Source organism: Nicotiana tomentosiformis, chromosome 6, assembly GCF_000390325.3.
Source record: "Nicotiana tomentosiformis chromosome 6, ASM39032v3, whole genome shotgun sequence".
NCBI classification, from domain to species: domain Eukaryota; kingdom Viridiplantae; phylum Streptophyta; class Magnoliopsida; order Solanales; family Solanaceae; genus Nicotiana; species Nicotiana tomentosiformis.
Genome location: NC_090817.1, coordinates 96003108 through 96019273, shown reverse-complemented (window position 1 = coordinate 96019273; position 16166 = coordinate 96003108). Strand labels below are relative to the sequence as shown.

The following is a 16166-nucleotide window of genomic DNA, read 5'->3' as shown; positions in this document are numbered from 1 at the left end:
GGAGAAATCAGCTTATTTTGAGAAATATTTTTTTTTAAAAGTGCTTTTGAAAAAAATACTTTTGAAGAGAAACAGTTTGTGTTTGGCTAATCACTCTGAAAAGCACTTTTGAGCAATAATTTATGTTTGTCCAAACTTTTCAGAAAATGCTTTTAAGTATCAAATTACGAATAAAGACATGGATAGATTTACTTAATAGTTAATATTATAAGTAAATAAATAATCTTAAAATTTATTATTACAGACAATAATTAAATCTTTTCATTTTATTTAAGTAAAATATGAAAATAAATTTAAAAGTACTTAATTCTTTTAATATAAGTTAAATATATTAAAAATCATTCAAGAAATATAAAAGCATTCACCCCTAAAGTTACTATATATTAGAAAGCTATCATAAAAAAAAATAAGAAATATGTATACATTAATATCCTAAGTATTAGGTTTAACACTTATTTTGGTATATACTATATTTTGTTAAGGGTATATTTGGTAAGAAGAAAAGTCAAAACTGCTTCTGTTTTTGCTTTTGGGAAGAAACTATTTTTTTCTGCTTCTCAAAAACCGCTTCCGCTTCTTCCCAAAAGCACTTTCCCCCCCAAAAAAACTTGGTCAAACAACTCAAGTTAGAAAAAAAAAAGTATCGTTTGAAAAAAAAAAATATTTTTGACCTCTTGAGAAGCTTGACCAAATCGGCTATTAAACAAAATACTGATTCTTTTTATCTGTCACTTTAACTCAAAATATTTGTCACTTTTTTTTTTTAATTTCACCTTTAATGTTACAAGAAGGTATATAGTCATTATTCTAACATTCGTTATGATGTGTGTCTAAGTTAAGTGGTATGGATTCACGTGAAGTCATACGTCTATTCCTAAATTATGTATAACAATGTTATATTTATTTAAAATTACTTAAATGTATGTGTGTGCACCCATGCTCAAAGACTTCTATAATGCAATTATTATTGGTGCACCTCTACAAGTGAAATTGGCAATTCAAATCTCACTCCGAACAGTCTTTTTCGAGTATAGATATATATGTGAAAATTACTAAAATTTTAAAAAAAATATAATTTTGAACCTATAATTTTAAAAATGCAATGAGTTCATGGCAAGAGACTAAAGCTAAATCCGTTAAGCGTAAATTCTATATCCACGTCTTCACAATTGTACACTCATTCTCTTGAAATCCCGGATCCGCTTGTGGTTATGATTTATACTAGTAATGAAAGTGTCAAATCTTTATAAAAATTAATATAAAAGCAGGAAGAAGTAGTTATAGCTGTTTTGGCAAATAAACTTTTTGGGCTATCAAAATTCAAAAGCAAGCCATCAACTTTACCACTCCAAGTACAGGAGAGAGTATTACTTGTAGCTCTATTTTTACAACTCTGCTCACTCACTTCTCAGTTCCCACTACTAAAACACATTCATCTCAAATCCACAACAATGGCAACAGCCACCAAAATAACCACCACTATTGCCACAATATTTCTCATCATCTCACTATTCGTCATTCTGATTCCATCCACTGATGCACAAAAATCGCCACCGGCACCAGCAGCTCCTGCACCAAGTCCCGGAGTTAATTGCTTTAGCGTCTTAGTAAACATGTCTGATTGCTTAACATTTGTTGAAAAAGATAGCAATTTGACTAAACCAGATAAAGGATGTTGCCCAGAAATTGCTGGGTTGTTAGATAGTAACCCAATTTGCTTTTGTCAAATGCTTGGGCGAGCGAGCTCTGGTGCTAAAATTGGGTTAAATATTGATATCGATAAGGCACTTAAACTTCCTTCTGTTTGTGGTTTGGAGATTCCACCTGCTACCACTTGCTCAGGTACCCATTTTTACTCTCTCCCTCTCTTTATGCCACTATCGGTTTCTTACTTCCGATTTGGGTTAGAAAAATTTGGGATCTACTTTTAGCTTGTAGTTTCCTTTACCCAGATCCTTAATAAGCTGTTTGGCCGAGCTCCTTTTTGGTTAAAAGTGTTTTTTGGTCCAAAAATACTTTTTTTTCTAAAGTTAATTTGTCTGGCCAAAGTTAATTTGTCTGGCCAAAGTTTAAGAAGTAAAAAAAGTGATTTTGACGCGTAAACAGTTTTTGAGAAGTAAAATAAAACAGTTTCTTCGCATTTTAAAAAAAATATACTTAAAAGGTACTTTTAAGTATATTTTAAAAAGTATTTTATCTCAAAATTATTTTTCAAATTATTTAGCCAAATACAAATTGCTTCTAGCAAAAAGTACGTTTTTAAAAAGAATTTTTTGAAAAAACACTTTTAAAAATTTAAAAAAGTTTAACCAAACATACTAGAAGTAGACGTACTTACTTCCTCCGTCGCAATTTATCTCAAGGTATTTGTATTTTGAGAGTTAAAAGAATTATTTTTTAAACGTAAGTCCTTCATATGCCTTTTAAATATTTTAAGTTAGTAATTACTGTTACTTATAGTACTTTATACGTAGTTTCTAAATATGTAAATTTTATTTAGAAAAATATTAAAGATTCCATGTCCAAATACATTAAAATTAAGAAGTTTTAATTTCGAAAAGCAAAAGCTTAGTATAAATCGGACAAAGGGAATAACAAGATTAGTTCAAACAAACACCTTTTTATAATTGAATTTGCAAATTCCAAAACTTTAACAAACCCAGCTAAATTTATGGTACTAGTAAAAAAAAGTAAGAAGATAAAAATTAAAAAATAAGTTTCCTTAGAAATAGCCGTTGAATGTTAAATCACAGTCCACTTTGGAGTTTGGACCTATAACCTATTCAATTAAAAACTTATCCGCATCATGTGTTTACACCAAATCTAATTAAATTAATCATAAGAGATAAACTAAGGTCTTCTAGGATTTTTTATTTTGAATAAATAAGAAATTTAAAAAAGGCTAGTAGAATCATGTAATAACTAATGTTACAAACTCTTAGGGTTACTGTCATCCTCTTTCTTTTATTTCCTTGCAATCATTCTCTCCATTATTGCTTCATCTTGTGACTTGAATCTTATATAATTTTTTCTAAGTTCTAAAATCTATGTAGAAATTCATAGTCTTTCCTAACTTTTTCTAAGTTCTAAACTTTATTTCGTTGGCAAATACTTAGGAAGAATCTTGTCTTCTTCTTCCATACATAGTTACACGAATAAACACAAAAACTGTAAAAACCATAAATTGAAATTTTTTATTCCTTGAAAATAGTCTTACCAATATTGACTAATTATTACTATACATAAAATACCATTTTATACTGTTAGGTCAGGATGGGACTCTAAGAAAGAAGGAAAATTTGTGCCTCACAGTTTTAGATTTCATATTTGCTCTCTCACAGTAATATATGTTTTCCAGATTTACTTAACGATAGGAGTGTAACGGAATAGCTGACTAGATTACTAAGTATATTTAATTATAAGTTTAGAATATGTACAAAAAAAATAAAAGTTAACTATGATTAAGCACTAATATACGTAGTTAGATTAAATAGCAAGTGTCATATTTTTATTGAGTTGGTGTAAACACCCGGTGCGGGTAAGTTTTTACCGTGCCTCAATTATTGACCGGGCAAAATACAAAATTGATCGATTTTAACCGATTGGCGGAAATGAATTACATTCGCTAATTAAAAAATATATAAAATACTTATAGTATATCTATATAATTCACATATATATAAAAATATACATTTCATTTTTAAATATTTTTTAATATTTTTTAGAACAACTAAAAATATACTTTTCCTTCACTCCATACACTAGGGGCTTATGTGCTGAAACAATCTAGGTAAATTTGAGTAAATTACTAAATTCAGATTTCACCAAAAAAAAAAAAAAAAAAAACAGTGGCTCAAATTTGTGAAAATAGACGTGATAAGATTTAAATAACATAATAATCTATAATTGTTCTATATTAGCTAGTATACTTCTTTTGCCTATTTATTGACATTATTAATGCTCGAGAATCAAATAGTTTTGTTTTCTAATAAAGATTGTGATTTACAATATTTTTATCTTAGTTTTGAAAATATATATTTAATTGAAATGTTTAAGAGATTGATATATGTTCGACTTAGCACTTGTACACCCAACTTCACCCCCACTTTTTGGGGACGGGCAGAGTATTCTTTTTCAAAGTTATGGTATTGTGTATTTCAGGATAAAGGTAACTCTTCTACTTATGTACTAAAATAAAACCAAAAAATAAATAAAAATGGAGCAATGAGAATTACAGAGCACTGTTTTATTGGATAAATTTAATATTCCTATTTGATACAAGTATTGTTACTTTGAAATTGAAAACATCACATCGGGTTTACAATTTAAATAGTTAAATGAATTTAAATTCTTGAAAATAGTACAATTGCTATTAGGGGCCATTTGGTAGGGTGTGTAAGAATATTGTTGAATAAAGTGTATTAGTAATGCAAGTATTAGATATGCAGAGATTATTTCTCATCCAATGTTTGTTGTGGTGTATTAAAAATTAAAATGCAATGCATATTTTTTAAGAAAATTAATTGTTTACAAAAATGTCCTCGATGTTCTTTAGCTTAAGGGACTTTAAGGATAATTTTATTTTTAACCATGCTAATGCATGCATTAATAGCTTGGTATTGCTAATACCATGGTGTGCTATGTATTAGTTATACATAGGATAATACCAAATATGTTGTATAATTAATACTTGCATTAGTAATACGTATGTTGAAAAATTATACCAAACGAGGGATTAGTAATACCAAAAGCTAATGCGTGCATTATTTTCCCTTGTTTGGTATATTTTTTGAACTTATGCATTAGTTATATACCGTATTTGGTATTATCCTATGCATAACTATTGCATAAGAAATTATGGTATTAACTAGGGGTGTTCATAAAAAATCGAAAACCGAACCAAATCGAAAACCGAACCAAACCGACCAAAAAAATCAATACTTTTTAGGTTTGGTTTGGTTTTGGTTTTGAATTTTAAAAACCGATCAAATTTTATTTGGTTTTGGTTTTAATAAAAAAATAACCGAAAAAACCCTAACCAAACCGACTATAGAAGTAACTATTTAAATTTATTATTACGCCTATATATATGCATATTTTTATATAAAGTTTCTAAAATGTTATGGTACATATTAGTCGTTTGTATTTTAAGTCTAGTTCTTTGCTATTACAATAATCTAATTTTTTGCCTTTACATTCTAGTTTGATTGGTAGTTTGCTTTTACTAAGTACAAGAATTATTTCATGTTAAAAATAATCGATTTTTAAATGAGTACTTAAATTATTTATCACTATTTGATTCAATTATCATCAATATCTCATGGTAAATGATAGATTTCTTACAGTGCGATTGTTTTGATAGTATTACATTGAAAATGTAGTCGCCGGAATATGTGTTTGGTAGTGTATGTCTCATATTTAAAAAAAATCGATAAATAACTGAAAAAACCGACAAAAACCGAATCGCTAAAAACCCAATTTAATTAGTTTGGTTTGGTTTCAATATTTTAAGAACCGACTTACTTGGTTTGGTTTCTTTTTAGGGAAAAACCGATCTAAACCGAACCATGAACATCTCTAGCATTAACAATGCAATGAGTTTTAATGCATGCATTAGCTTAATTAAAGACAAAATCGTCATTCAAAATTTATGCTCGATTAAAAATGCTTTTATATTAATATAAGTTTGAAATAATCCAAGAAAGTGGGAAATAAAATTATACCTCTAGTACATAGATAAATACTTAGCATATTTTCTTAATCTTTTTTTAAATAAATATTTAGTTCTATACTACAATATAGGTAGACAAATCAAACATTTTTAAAAAAAACCTTTTTCATATAAAAATATTCCTCAACATATGTTTCTTTTAAAAAGATAAAGTGATGGACTGGTTATGAGGGTATTTTTGTAAATAAATAATTCTGTTAGAAATCGTGCAATGCTTTAATACATCAAAGAAACATGTCAGTATAACTAATACAAGCATAACTAATACCAACATTATTAATACACCTTATTCGGCATTATTCTTATACACTCTACCAAACAAGCCCTTAGTGTAATAAATCATGCACCTATTGGGTTAATATGTTGAGAATTGTTGAGTGTCCCACATCGTTGGGATTTCAGGTCCTTGGTTACTTATATGGTCTTGGACAATTCTCACCTCATAAACCAGCTTTTATGATTGAGTTAGGCTAGTGGCCAACCATTTATCAAGAACCATGCAAAATTTAAATATCATATCCAATTTGGAATTAATTAATTGCATTTTTTTCTTTTTGCTTTTTAGATCTTGGCGTCCCAATCGGAGCTCCAATTGCAAGTGACGACGGACCTGCTCCATCACCTGGTAAACTCATACATTCCTTCGTTAAATTGTGATTCAATTGTATTTAGTCTTTCAATTTACTCAAATAACAATACAAGTGGGATTAACGGTATAGGGTTTACTCGATTCAAGTAGTAATACCTAAATTTCTACTTTCCCTTAGTTTCTTTGCAATCAGTGGAATGGCAGATCGATCCAACAATGAGTTTGCGAGTTCAACAAAATACAACGTTTCATATTCGAACTATAGACATATAATAAAAATAGTTGCAATATAGTTATTATAGGCATTTCAAAGTTCGCTCTCTCAACTCAGAGCTCACATCATTTCAATTCTGGAACCGCCACGGTCATGCAATGGCAATTTTGGAGGTTAGATGGAATGGTACTTGGGAGAAAAATAGAAGAACCAAAAATTTGGTCCATAGAACAATTTTTCAGTAAGAAAAAGCATTTTTAAAAAACAAAAAAGAAAAGAATAACTACGTATTATTTATGAATTACAAAACATGTTTAGGTTTTGTAACTTAGGGTGTGTTTGGTATGAAGGAAAATATTTTTCATGGGAAATGTTTTCCTAAAAAATGAGTGGTTTTATCACTTATTTTTTCTTGTTTGGTTGGTGAGTGAAAAAAATTTTTCGGAAAATATTTTCTAGTATTTCGTTATACTCGTTTGTTGAAATAAAAAAACATCTATCTATAACATGAAAAGAAAGTACTATTAATATTATTTTTATTTAGGATGGAGTTGGGGGTGGGGGCGAGGGTGGTTAATGGAAGTGGGTAGGTTGGGGTGGGGGTGGAGTGGATAGGTTGGGTGTGGGGGTGGATTGGTGAGGATGGGGAATAGGGTGGGGAAGGTTAAAAAAGAGTTTTAGAAAATGTTTTCCCTTCTCTTGACAAGGAAAACATTTCCTCCAATTGGAGGAAAATGAGTTCACGAGAAAAATATTTTCCAAAACATGAAGCCAACCAAACATAAAAAAATTAGAAAATATTTCCTTCATACCAAACACACCCTTAGTGAGCATAACTAGGAACTACAAATAGTCATGCTAGTCAAGAAAGAATAGAGTTTCATTTTAGTTTTCTTTGCCATAGTTTTGGGCTTGAATAATATCTTTAATTTGCAATATTTTATGAAGACAATACCATGACCATCTTATTGTTTTTTCCTCAGGAGGGTTTGCAACTAGTCCTGTTGTCAACAAAGATAATGCAGCTTCAACCATAGTATTTTCCAAGATTCACTTCCTTGTTGGCATGACCATTATGTTTTTCACAACCCTTTTCTGATTCAACAACAATTCTTGGTAGATATTAAAATGCAACTAGCAACTTCTCTACTTTTGAGATTATATTAGATATGTTATTGTTGTTGTTGTATTTTTTTTTCACATTGAAATCATTATTGATAGTGGAGTTTAACTCATCCTGAATCTCTAATGAAGATAATTTTGGTTAGTTTTATTAAGTAACATATATTGAGGGTTTGTGCATGTAAAATTGTTATGGCTTGAGAAACTTGACATGTCCATCTTATTTTGGTTCTCTAAAATTGCATTAAGGAAAAACTTTCCATTCGACAATTGAACTCCTGTTTGATCATAAATTTTGGCTACTTTTTTTCAAAAAAAAAATGAAAATATTATTTGTTCATAAAATATGATCAGTTTTTGAAAATTGTTTGAATTTTTTTTCAAGTTCCCAAAAATTAGATTATTGCAGTTTTTGGATGAATTTTTTTCTTTCGCTCATAAAATTTCAACTTTTTTTTCAAATAAAATGCATGATCAAACACAACTTCAAGTTTCAAAAATATCATAGTCAACGATGATCCAAGCGTTATTCGGTTGACATACGGAACCCAAGTAATAAAACATTTTAACTTCGTCTAATACTCAACACTTAATTTTTGGCTTTAATATTTTCGATGGTTATATAATCCGTTACAAATATTCTTTATTTTACGGTCCATGTAACGTGAGATCTTTAAGTAATCTGTTACATATATACAAAAGTTTTTGTATAATTATTTTTATATTTAAATTCTAAATAATTATTTTGTATTATTTCCTCATCAAATAGCTTGATCGACGCAAAATATATCATAGAGAATAAGTATTTTCTGCCAAACTAGCAACCTCGGGGCCCTACGTTTAATCTCAGCATAAGTTTGACGTAAAGTACAAGTAGGTATTTTCTAGATTAATATCTCACCGTTAATATTAATCAAACGGCTGAAAGTTCGTGTACGCTTAGGTTCATTGGTAATCCACACGACACCCACTAACTCTCCCCGTTTTCTTCTTCCTCCTCCGCCCTCTGCAACTTCGCCCGCCGGTGCCCCAATTGAACTCTGCAAATTCCTTCCAAACGCCGCCGTTTTAATTGTTCTAAAGAATTCACACAACTTTGGACTTCCGTTTTCATACCGCAAATTGTTTGAGATCCGTTTGGCCTTAATTCTCTCTCCTCCGATCATAGGTCTCTCTCTCTCTCTCTCTCTCTCTCTCTCTCTCTCTCTCTCTCTCTCTCTCTCAAACATAGATACATACACATATACTTGTATATGTATATATGTACTTATGTATGTGTGTGTGTGCGTGCCCGTGACTATACATATGGACCTTTTAACTGCATGATTTGTTCTGCGGGAGGTTTAAGGTGTATTCAGTGTATATTTTATTTTATTTTTCGAGTTTTTATAACTGAGTATGATTTTAAGTTGATTAACTGAAGTCTATAAAGTATCAAACGGCAAATTAAGTTTAATTATGCGCAGAGTAAAATTATGGCGTTAGCTCCAACTTCGTTTTCTTAAATAAATATTTAGAAGCCGCATGAAAGAGCTAATACGACCTTGTTATGATTAAAAATGTATTTTGATGTTTGAAACCTTGTAGTCACAGAAAAAAATGCTATTGACTTCCGTAGTAAAAGTGTCATATAAAAAAGGACAGAGGAAGTACTTTGTATGAGCTCTTAAGGGATATAATGGGTGATTTTAGATGAATAGTTGGTGATTGAAGACAATTAAGGAACATTATGCTAATATCTAATTTGGTTTTGGTCAACTATTTGTACAAAATTTACGACAAAGTAGAGCTTCTAAATCCATTATTGAGCTGAAATTATCTTTGCATGTTTTATGTTATTACAGTTGTGTTGTTGAATTGCAGTACTCGTGCTTGCTTTACTTTTCTCAACTTCGTTAACTAAATCTGTAACATGCAGATACATTGTAAATAAAGGAAATGTAGGATGAAAAGAATAGCAGCTAAAGATGATTGTTATGGTAAATAGGCCGTGACATGGTTATGTATGGCATCTTCAGGGATATGTGCTGGAGCACCTCTAGAGATGTGATGCGTTTTTCTAAAGTGGTTTACATGTTCTGGGATGGATGTTGAAGTGATCGATGTCGAAGAGGGGAATATGCAACACCAAGGTGGCATAACTGATGACGGTGATGATGAACCCAGCGAGAGTGGAGAAGCAAATGTTAATGGAAGATCAAATGCACCTGAACGGGATGAGGTTGTTGAGCCACAAACGGGTATGGTATTTCATTCTGAAGATCAGGCTAAGAATTTCTATGATGAATACGCTAGGCATTTGGGTTTTACCACCCATGTCTATCAGTTTAATCGACTGAAGACTGATTTCTTATGTAATGGTTTGAGAACAGTGTACGGTGAATCCTGTGATGCAATGCTTAGAGTGGAGTTAAAAGGCCAAAACAAGTGGGTTGTGACCAAATATATGAAGGAGCATAGTCACTCCCTTGTGCATCCTAATAAGGTGCATTACCACACATCACACAGGCATTTTGCGGTGGCAAAAAAGAATGGGCCTGAGAATAATCAGGGTGTAGGAATTGTTCCTAGTGGTGTAATGTATGTCTCGGTAGATGGTAACCGCATCCCTGTAGAGATTAACCGTGGAGCTAAGAGTACTCGTCTTGCAGAGTCAGATCAAACAGTTAAGGATACTGTACCTCAGAGTTTTTCTCCTAGACAATGCAATCAACGAAGAACATTAGGAAGAGATGCTCAGAATCTTCTTGATTACTTCAAGAAAATGCAGGCTGAGAATCCTGGATTTTACTATGCCATACAGTTGGACGAAGATAATCGCATGGCTAATGTATTTTGGGCTGATGCAAGGTCAAGAAATGCATACAGTCATTTTGGTGATGCCGTTATACTGGACACAATGTACAGAGTTAATCAGTGCAGAGTCCCATTTGCTCCATTCACAGGAGTAAATCATCATGGTCAGACAATTTTGTTTGGTTGTGCACTTCTTCTAGATGAGTCTGAGGCTACATTTGTCTGGCTATTCAAGACCTTCCTTGCTGCCATGAATGACCGTGCCCCTGTCTCCATAATTACTGATCTGGACACTGTTATACAATCTGCAGTTGCTCAAGTTTTTCCTGGAACACGGCATTGTATCAACAAGTGGCATGTATTAAGGGGTGGCCAGGACAGAATGGCTCATGTATGTCACATGTACCCAAATTTTCAGGTTGAACTCTATAATTGTATCAATTTGACAGAGACAGTTGAAGAATTTGAATCATATTGGGAGACAATCCTTGAAAAGTATGATCTGAAGAAGAATGATTGGCTTCAATCCATATATAATACACGTCGGCAGTGGGTACCGGCTTATTTTCGTGATACTTTCTTTGCAGCCCTCTCTCCTAACCAGGAATATGAATGCTCATTTTTCGATGGCTATGTGAATCAACAAATCACACTGCCATTGTTCTTCAGGCAGTATGAAAGAGCTTTGGAGAATTCATTTGAGAAGGAAATAGAAGCCGATTTTGATACAATATGCACTACTCCACCACTAAGGACACCATCTCCTATGGAGAAACAGGCAGCAACTTTATACACGAAGAAAATATTCTTAAAATTTCAAGAAGAGTTGGTGGAGACATTTGTCTACACTGCAAACAGAATTGATGGAGATGGGGCTCTCAGCACATTCAGGGTTGCAAAATTTGAGGATGACCAGAAAGCATACATTGTCTCGCTGAATATATCTGAACTGAAAGCAAATTGTAGTTGCCAGATGTTTGAATGTAGTGGTATCCTTTGTAGACATATTCTTACAGTTTTTACAGTAACTAATGTTCTTACATTGCCATCTCATTACATCTTGAAGCGGTGGACAATAAATGCAAAATGCCGTGCTGAATCAGATGAACATGTACAACTACATGGTACCGAATCAATGGCACATAAATACAACAGTCTCTGCCGGGAAGCCATAAGATACGCTGAAGAAGGGGCTGTAGTTCAAGAAACATATAATGCTGCATTAGCTGCTCTTAAAGAAGGAGGAAAGAAGGTGGCTCTTGCAAAAAGAAATGTTGCTAATCCTCCTAGCTCACAGGTTAGCGGTGTTGGCTATGATGATCGGAGGACGTCTGCCTCTGCTCCGGAAATGACGCCATTATTGTGGCCACGGCAAGATGAAATGACAAAGCGCTTTAATCTTAATGACACTGGTATTCCTGCTAGGACTATTGCTGATTTAAATGCCCAGCGCATGGCCCCGGTGTCTCTTCACCGTGATGATGGTCATGCAGATAACACGGTACTGAGATTCATTTTTATCTTATTTAATTTGACCAGCAGATTTCTTGAGTCAAGCTTTGTGCTATTTTTTTTTTTTTTGGATTCATAGGTGATTCTTCCTTGCCTCAAGTCAATGACTTGGGTGATGGAGAATAAAACTTCTACACCTGCGAATAGAGTTGCTGTCATCAACCTGAAGGTGTGTTTCAGAGCTTTATGTATAATTTGATTTTAGTTCAACTTTTAAAGCTTTTCCTTAAAAAAGATTATCATGTTGGTGAATTGATTAATTTTTGTTTATATAATGTAACTGAATTTTGTGGATAGCGATGGAAGAGTGTGCTTCCTTTGGCAACTTTGTGACCTCGTGTGCTCTTATTTAATTTCAGTTATATGCTGATATGCATGGGTTTGATAATTTTATTATTGTTTACTAAGTTTCATTGGTTGTAGCTGCAAGATTACAATAGGACTCCTTCACGAGAATCAGAGGTTAAGTTTCAGCTATCACGGGTCACACTAGAGCCCATGTTGAAGTCTATGGCTTATATAAGCGAGCAGCTTTCCACCCCGGCTAATAGAGTTGCTGTCATCAATCTGAAGGTATGTGGGGAAAATTAGTAATATCATTTCTGTTAATGAACTAACTATTAGGTGTGTGCACATGCCATATTTATTTTCTGATGAGAAGGTGCTATGTTCTATTCCTCTTCACTCCAATCAATCCCCTTTCCACGTTTCTTTTATTATTCCTTTGTATTCCCACCTTTGTGTCATCTCCTCCAGTATACCATATTCCTATTTTAAACATCGATATGTTATTTTCCTCCTGTTATCCGTTGTTATTTTTCCCCCTCCTTTTTGGGAAAGGGGTGTTCATACTATCTTTTCGTTTTCATAGTACCTTGCCATTGTTACTGGTTATTGTTATTGCTTTTTCCCTCTATTTTCTGGTTCTTGCGATGCTGTTATTATCTTTCTGGCCTCTGTTGTTGTTACTGATCTATTGTCTCTTTTCGTCTTCTTGAGCCGAGGGTCTATCAGAAACAACCTCTCTACCCCGAGGTAGGGGTAAGGTCTGCGTACACACTACCCTCCCTAGACCCTACTTGTGTAATTTTACTGGGTTGTTGTTGTTGTTGTTTTTTTGGGAAAGGGGAAGGCAGTTGTTTTCAGTGTAGTCATCTAATTTGGTATGAGGACATAGTAAATCTGTCTGGATCACAAGAAGAACCTGATCTACTGTGAAATACAATGCCAGCACATCTCGTTGGCAAGCATTGTCCTTACTCACAAGTCAAAGAGCATGTGGTTGACTACTAGCGCTTTGGGGTGTGGTCAATTTGCTTTTAGTATTGTCAATATCCTTCCATTGCTATGTCTTAACTTGTTTTTGCCTACTTGCTGTATGTTTCTTCCTAAGGTTGTGAATTTCCTGGAAACTTGCTGTTTGGGCCCGTGAATGAATTGAAACTTCTTTCATGTAGATAGTGCTAATAACTCAAGACATCAATGTACAGATATGACCACTCTGCTTAAATGCAGTGTTCAGCTGCTATCTTGTAAAGAGACATCAGCTTCTGCAATGAATTGTCTTACTGATACAGAATCCATTTCTTTTCAGCTTCAAGATACAGAAACAACTTCAGGAGAATCAGAGGTGAAATTTCAGGTTTCAAGAGATACTTTAGCCGCCATGCTGAGGTCAATGGCGTATATCCGTGAGCAGCTATCAAATACAGTAAGTTCCCTCGGCCATTTCAGTAAATATCATCTGTTTTATCCATCCAACTTCTTGAAAACCTTTTAAGTAAAATTGACTTCACTGCTTTGTCATCGATGGAGTTTTCCCCTGTTCCACTAGAATAGACTAGTGCTAAAGCTGAAGCTTGAAATGGTTTTCATGCTGAAGTGCGTCTTCGGTGTGATCCTATCAATTTATCTCTGTCCGGACCACGTGCGACGCAGTAGCTCTTCGCTGGTAACTACTTGAACAATACTCAGAGGAGTTCTTATGACATGAGAATTGGATCTCTGATCTAATGGAAATTGAAAGTTCACTTTTCAGGTTTATATCATTTTGCAGGGAAATAGTTTTTTCTGCGTATTTTCCTTTTGAATCACATATTTTAATTGAACTTTATACCTTTTCTTTCTTAAATTTCTTAATCTTTTTGTGGCCATTTTTGACCTTCTGTAGATCCTACAGTTTTTAGAATCTGCCATCAGCCTTAATAAGAAAACAAAATTCTATTTAAAAAAAAAAAAAGGAAAATGGCAAGTGGTTATTTAGATGGCTGAACTATAATGAGTTATGAATAGGCAAGAAGACTTCTTTTATCAAACAATGGTGATTCTGATCCGTCTCTCCTACTGATGCTTCTGCTCTTGGCTGTTAACTACTTAAACAATACTCAGATGAGTTCTTATGACATGAGAATTAAAAATCTGATTTAATGAAAATTAAAAGTTCACTTTTCATGTTTATATTAATATGCAGGGAAATGATTTTTTTCTGTTTATTTTCCTTTAGAATCCCATAGTTTAAGTGAGCTCGTGTAATTATTTTATTTCTTGATCATATGCTTGTGGACAGTTTTGGCCTTGTGTACGAGAATAGAACAGTATAAGAAAAAGGCAAAAAGGGAAGTGGTCACCTAGATGGCTGATCTATAGTGAGTTAATAATAATAGGCAAGTAGATTTCTTTTATCAAACATTCTAATTTCTAAAATGATACATGTTCCAGTCCACCAAAAGGAGACAAAACAACACGAATAAAATTTTGTTTCACTGGCATCTAAAACTCACTCTGACATCTTTAGGCCATTTTAGTATTTGATAGATGCTTATCTTTACCTGACTTGTAACAGTAGCATGGAGTAACATGCATGTGTATATACATGTTCAAGTTTGTAGTTTAGCCATGGACCTTAGAAGGAGAAATAAGCTTATGCAGTGGCGCTTATTTTGAGGCCATTCCCAGTATGTGTCCAAAATCCAAATTGTGTGAAATATTTTTGTAGCTTCCACATAGGAGTTCAGTTCTGATGTCCGACAATATCGTCAATTTTATCGATGCATTGGTCAGATCCGCCTTGTTTGTTAGACGTTGACGGTTTACCTCAACTTGGATTTTGATGATGGCAGGTTGAGTCCCAACTGGAGAATCCGGCAAAAAAGCAGAGGAAATAGATATTATGTTCTGTTACTATTTATAGCCTGTTGTGTGAATAGATCACCTTGTGGATTGGAGTGCTGCTGATATTCTTCTTTAAACATGTAATTAGTATGGTTGAATCGGGAATGATCCAAGGTGTCATTGTGTAGATTTAGGTAGGATAGTGTGTTACATGCTTTTCCTTTTCTGCATTACTAGTATCCGTACCCGCGCCTTGCGGGGAAAATGTAAAATATAACATTTGAAAAGAAAATATTATCTGATTTTTTTAAATATTGAGCCTATACATTGACAATTGGAAGGAACTATTAGATGAACAAGAACAAAGGTAGAACTTTCGATTTATAATTTCTATTCTCGGCATCAACATTAGTAGCAGATGCTGTAATTATAAATAGTAGTATAGAGTCATCAACAGCTCCAAAGGCTAACTCCTACCTGGGCAAATACTTAAACTGCTACTCAATAATTAGACGTAAATAATCTCCATGTCATAATGTATGGACAATTTCCTTCATCTTTGTCAGCACCATAGAAGAGATTTGTTCAGCAGCAAACTGCTTCTCTTCACTCTTGTAGTTTACAACAATCATTAGCTTATCACCAGGTCCAGGAATAACCTTAATATGCCACAATTTCATGTCACCCTGTACAAATGCATCACTAAACCTCCTAATAAGCCGATAAGAACTGCATCATAGAACTGAAACCATATAAATACTGCATGGAATTACAACACAATCTATGAAATAGCAAATTACATGGAAAGCACACAAGTTCCGTAAAAAAAATATGGACAACTCAATTACTGGGATATATGTCATAAAAATATGAGCAAAATGAAAACTCATATAACTTGTTCCTACAACATGTTTGATTTAAAATATCAGACTACTCTCTGGCAAAGGATAAAACATGCATTAAGATATGATATCCTACAAGATTAAAAAAGGTCCAAAATTCCCTTGACTTAGATTACTCTAAGCAACTAAAGAAACGAAAGGGTTACAGACCATAAAATTTGACATCACAAATCAAAAACAAACATCTGT

At 33.1% G+C, this 16166-nt stretch overlaps 2 protein-coding genes across 5 annotated transcripts; both read left to right on the top strand.

The window, feature by feature from the left end:
* The first annotated feature begins 1296 nt into the window (after positions 1–1296).
* Positions 1297–7769, top strand: LOC104103100 (non-specific lipid transfer protein GPI-anchored 12-like). Its single transcript, XM_009610987.4, has 3 exons — positions 1297–1842; positions 6297–6356; positions 7518–7769. Exons 1-3 carry the CDS (start codon positions 1452–1454, stop codon positions 7631–7633), a joined length of 567 nt encoding a protein of 188 aa, XP_009609282.1. The 5' UTR covers positions 1297–1451; the 3' UTR covers positions 7634–7769.
* Positions 7770–8577: 808 nt separating this feature from the next.
* LOC104103098 (protein FAR1-RELATED SEQUENCE 3) lies at positions 8578–15387 on the top strand. 4 transcript variants are annotated; one of them, XR_011408746.1, is made up of 7 exons: positions 8578–8824; positions 9675–11953; positions 12044–12133; positions 12388–12537; positions 13559–13675; positions 13780–13915; positions 15084–15387. XR_011408746.1 is itself a non-coding variant. In XM_009610986.4 (7 exons), the coding sequence occupies exons 2-7, from the start codon at positions 9740–9742 to the stop codon at positions 15126–15128; spliced, it is 2484 nt and encodes an 827-aa protein (XP_009609281.1). In that variant the 5' UTR covers positions 8581–8824; positions 9675–9739; the 3' UTR covers positions 15129–15387. The 4 variants fall into 4 exon arrangements, 3 of the variants coding, with proteins under 3 accessions (XP_009609279.1, XP_018628643.1, XP_009609281.1); XM_009610986.4 differs by lacking the exon at positions 13780–13915 and having other exon boundaries at positions 8581–8824; positions 9675–9896; positions 10029–11953; XM_009610984.4 differs by lacking the exon at positions 13780–13915 and having other exon boundaries at positions 8580–8824.
* The last annotated feature ends 779 nt before the right edge of the window (positions 15388–16166 follow it).

What these genes read in the sequence shown, in the direction of transcription:
- LOC104103100 (XM_009610987.4), top strand. Translation starts at nt 1,452, where the DNA reads ATGGCAACAGCCACCAAAATAACCACCACTATTGCCACAATATTTCTC. An exon ending in ACCTGCTACCACTTGCTCAG is followed by an intron (nt 1,843 to 6,296) that starts GTACCCATTTTT and finishes TTTGCTTTTTAG; the next exon opens with ATCTTGGCGTCCCAATCGGA. An exon ending in CGGACCTGCTCCATCACCTG is followed by an intron (nt 6,357 to 7,517) that starts GTAAACTCATAC and finishes TTTTTTCCTCAG; the next exon opens with GAGGGTTTGCAACTAGTCCT.
- LOC104103098 (XM_009610984.4), top strand. Translation starts at nt 9,740, where the DNA reads ATGGATGTTGAAGTGATCGATGTCGAAGAGGGGAATATGCAACACCAA. An exon ending in ATGGTCATGCAGATAACACG is followed by an intron (nt 11,954 to 12,043) that starts GTACTGAGATTC and finishes TTGGATTCATAG; the next exon opens with GTGATTCTTCCTTGCCTCAA. An exon ending in TTGCTGTCATCAACCTGAAG is followed by an intron (nt 12,134 to 12,387) that starts GTGTGTTTCAGA and finishes CATTGGTTGTAG; the next exon opens with CTGCAAGATTACAATAGGAC.